The sequence below is a fragment of the Parus major genome, chromosome 23 (genome assembly GCF_001522545.3).
Source record: "Parus major isolate Abel chromosome 23, Parus_major1.1, whole genome shotgun sequence".
NCBI classification, from domain to species: Eukaryota; Metazoa; Chordata; class Aves; order Passeriformes; family Paridae; genus Parus; species Parus major.
This window is the reverse complement of record NC_031791.1, coordinates 5636633-5640003: the sequence shown is the minus strand read 5'-3', so window position 1 is coordinate 5640003 and position 3371 is coordinate 5636633. Positions and strand designations below refer to the sequence as shown.

Here is a 3371-nt window from a genome sequence, read left to right as displayed (position 1 = left end):
GGGTGTTTTTGGGGCACAGTCACTGTACGGGTGTATTTGGGGCGCTGTTTTTGGGGCACAGTCGCTGTTCGGGTGTATTTGGGGCACTGTTTGTGGGGTGCTGTTGCTGTACAGGTGTATTTGGGTTGCTGTCACTGTTCGGGTGTATTTGGGGCGCTGTTTTTGGGGCACATTCGCTGTTCGGGTGTATTTGGGGCGCTGTTTTTGGGGCACAGTCACTGTTCGAGTGTATTTGGGGTGCTGTTTTTGGGGCACAGTTGCTGTACAGGTGTATTTGGGTTGCTGTCACTGTTCGGGTGTATTTGGGGTGCTGTTTTTGGGGCACAGTCACTGTATGGGTGTTTTTGGGGCACATTCGCTGTTCGGGTGTATTTGGGGCGCTGTTTTTGGGGCACAGTCGCTGTTGGGGTGTATTTGGGGCCCGTGGTGTTTCCCTGCCTTGCCCAGCTCTGGGATCAGCCCTGCCTGAGCCTTCCTGAGGTGAGCTGGACTGCAGGAGGAAGTGCACAGTGAAACTGGAGAGTTTAATCATCCACCAGCCCCTGAAAACCGACACTTCCTCATTAACCCCCGGCTCTCCTGCTGCTGCAGCCGCTTCCCTCGCCGCCTTTTTCCATCCTGCTCTTTCTTCCTTCGCCTGTTCACATTTTGGGGCAACTTTAACCTTCTTTGGAAGGAGAGTTTTGGTATCAGTGACTTTGGGTTTCCTCAGCCAGAATTTCCCTGCTGAAAGTCTCTGGGATGGGGCGCCCCTGGCAGATCCGCCTGTGCTGGATTTGGGAAGCCAGGACCCACTGGGGACTCTCGGGGATGCCGTGCCTCAGTTTCCCCAGCTGTAAAGTGGCCTTTGCAGGGGGGAAGGAGGGCAGGATGAGCTGCTTCCCCCTTGGTGCTGATACCAAAATCTTCCCACGCTGGATTTGACTGGATTTTGCGTTTTTGTACAAAAAGGAGGCTCCTGCAGGGCAGGGCTCTCTTTCTGACCCTTGCATGGAGCAACAAACATGAGGGTGCCTCCAGACTCTGGGTGCCACGTTCCACGCTGTCCCTGCAGCTCTTTTGGTTTTCAGCAGCACTTTTGGTGGATTTGGTGCCGTTTCCGTGAGGTCCTGCAGGCTGTGGGGTTGTGTGAGTAGCTCTGGGCAGCAGCGTGGATTCCCAGGCCGATCTCCTTAAGGATCGAACTGGTCATGTATTTTGGGGCCAGTTTCTCCCCCTCATCCCAGGCTGGTCTCCTTGCAGGTGTCGTGTCTCTGCGGCTCTGCCCCGTGCCTGCTCTGTGGCTGCTGCCCCTCGGCCAAGAACTCCACCATCTCCCGCCTCCTCTTCACCTTCTTCCTCTTCTTGGGCACCCTCGTGTCCATCATCATGATAATCCCGGGCGTGGAGAAGGAGCTGCACAAGGTAAAGAGCTCCTGGAGGTCCCTGGGAAGAAACAACCCAGATCATGCTGGGGACTTGAGGCTGAATCAAAAAAGTGAATTTTTGGGTCATGATGTGCTTCTGTTCTTCTTTCTGAGCACCTCACTGGGACAAGGAATTATTAGGCTTGGTTTTCCTCGGCAGGGAAAACACAGTGGGATAATTTCACACAATTTTTAGTTTTCCCAGATGTCTCCCAGGGAAGTTTCCTACATCCCATTTTTGGGGTTCAGCTGATGATTTGCAAGTCCGGGAGGTGAGACTTTGGGTGGAGGGAGCAGAGCTCTGCCAGCTGAGCTGGGCTTTAGGGAAAAGCTGCTTCCACTGACCACAGATAAAGCCACCAGGCTGAGTGGCTTCATCTGTGTCACCTCAGCATTGCAGCACTCATGGTCTGGCCCATCCTTGGTGGCACCAGCGCTCCTGGTGGGTGTGGAATCACAGAATGCTTTGGGCTGAAGGGAATCTCAAAGCCCATCTCCTCCCACCCCTGGCATGGCAGGAACACCTCCCACTGTCCCAGGCTGCTCCAAGCCCTGTCCAACCTGGCCTGGGACACTTCCAGAGGTCCAGGGGCAGCCACAGCTGCTCTGGGCAACCCGACAGCTTCACAATGGAGAAGCTGATCTTCAACTTCAAAGCTGATCCAACCAGTAGATCTTGGATCCAGACCTCCCCACAGCCATCAATCCCCACCTCCCACTGTCCCAGGCTGCTCCAAGCCCCGTCCAACCTGGCCTAGGACACTTCCAGAGGTCCAGGGGCAGCCACAGCTGCTCTGGCAACCTGAGGGCTTCACAAACTGATCTTCAGTCCAACCAGTAGATCTTGGATCCAGACCTCCCACAGCCATCAGTCCCCAGCAGGATGTGCTGAGGCGATGCTCACGCTCCCGTCACTATTTCAGCTGCCCGGTTTCTGTGAGGGCAGTGGGTCGGTGCTGGGGGTCCAGACCAACGTGGACTGCAGCAGTTTCCTGGGGCACAAGGCCGTGTACCGCATGGGCTTCGCCATGGCCGCCTTCTTCTTCCTCTTCGCCGTGCTGATGGTGTGCGTGCGCAGCAGCAAGGACCCGCGGGCCGCCCTGCAGAACGGGTGCGTGGGGTCCCCTTGCTCCCTGGGGCGCTGGGGACGGGCAGGACCCCCATCCCTGTCCCCGCTGGCTGCACGCCCTGCCTCCTCTCTCCTCCCACAGCTTCTGGTTCTTCAAGTTCCTGGTGCTGGTGGGGATCACGGTGGGCGCCTTCTACATCCCCGACGGTGCCTTCACCTCAGGTGAGGAGCTGCCCACGGGATCAAACCCAGGGCTGTGAACCCCAGACTCCCTTGCCCTGTTCTCACCTGGCTTTTCTCCTCCTCTCAAGTCTGGTTCTACTTCGGTGTGGTCGGCTCCTTCCTCTTCATCCTCATCCAGCTGGTGCTCCTCATCGACCTGGCGCACTCCTGGAGCCAGCGCTGGCTGCGCAACGTGGACGAGGGCAGCGCCAAGGGCTGGTACGCAGGTGGGTGTGGGGGCACTGCCCGCAGCTGTGGGGCTCAGCTCAGCCCAGGGCCGGCTCAGGCCGAGCTGGCTGGGACTGGGGGCTCCGCTCCAGCCCCTTTTGTGTCCTCCCCCAGCCCTGTGCACCGTCACCTTCATCTTCTACGCCGCCTCCATCGCGGCCGTTGCCCTGCTCTACGTCTACTACACCAAGCCCGAGGGCTGCACGGAGGGCAAGGCCTTCATCAGCATCAACCTCATCCTCTGCCTCCTCATCTCGGTGGTGTCCATCCTGCCCAAGATCCAGGTGAGGCAGTGGGGAGCACCCAGGAGAGTCACCCCGGGGTACAGGAGCACCCAGGAGGGTCACCCCAGGGTACAGGAGCACCCAAGGGGTTTGGGGCTGTGTCACCCCAGGGTACAGGAACACCTGGGAGGGTCACCCTGGGGTACAGGAGCACCCAGGGGA

At 58.4% G+C, this 3371-nt stretch overlaps 1 protein-coding gene across 2 annotated transcripts in view; it reads left to right on the top strand.

The window, feature by feature from the left end:
- The window catches only part of SERINC2 (serine incorporator 2), a 12724-nt gene that overhangs the window by 6261 nt on the left and 3092 nt on the right, over nt 1-3371 (top strand). The window contains exons 1-6 of one of the 2 annotated variants that reach the window (XM_015648979.3): nt 1027-1128; nt 1243-1404; nt 2330-2517; nt 2618-2697; nt 2787-2924; nt 3040-3209. In XM_015648979.3, coding sequence (XP_015504465.1) covers nt 1369-1404; nt 2330-2517; nt 2618-2697; nt 2787-2924; nt 3040-3209 — 612 coding nt within the window. In that variant the 5' untranslated portion in view covers nt 1027-1128; nt 1243-1368. Of the gene's footprint in view, nt 1-1026; nt 1129-1242; nt 1405-2329; nt 2518-2617; nt 2698-2786; nt 2925-3039; nt 3210-3371 lie in introns of those variants that run through there. The other variant, XM_015648978.3, reaches the window with a different exon arrangement.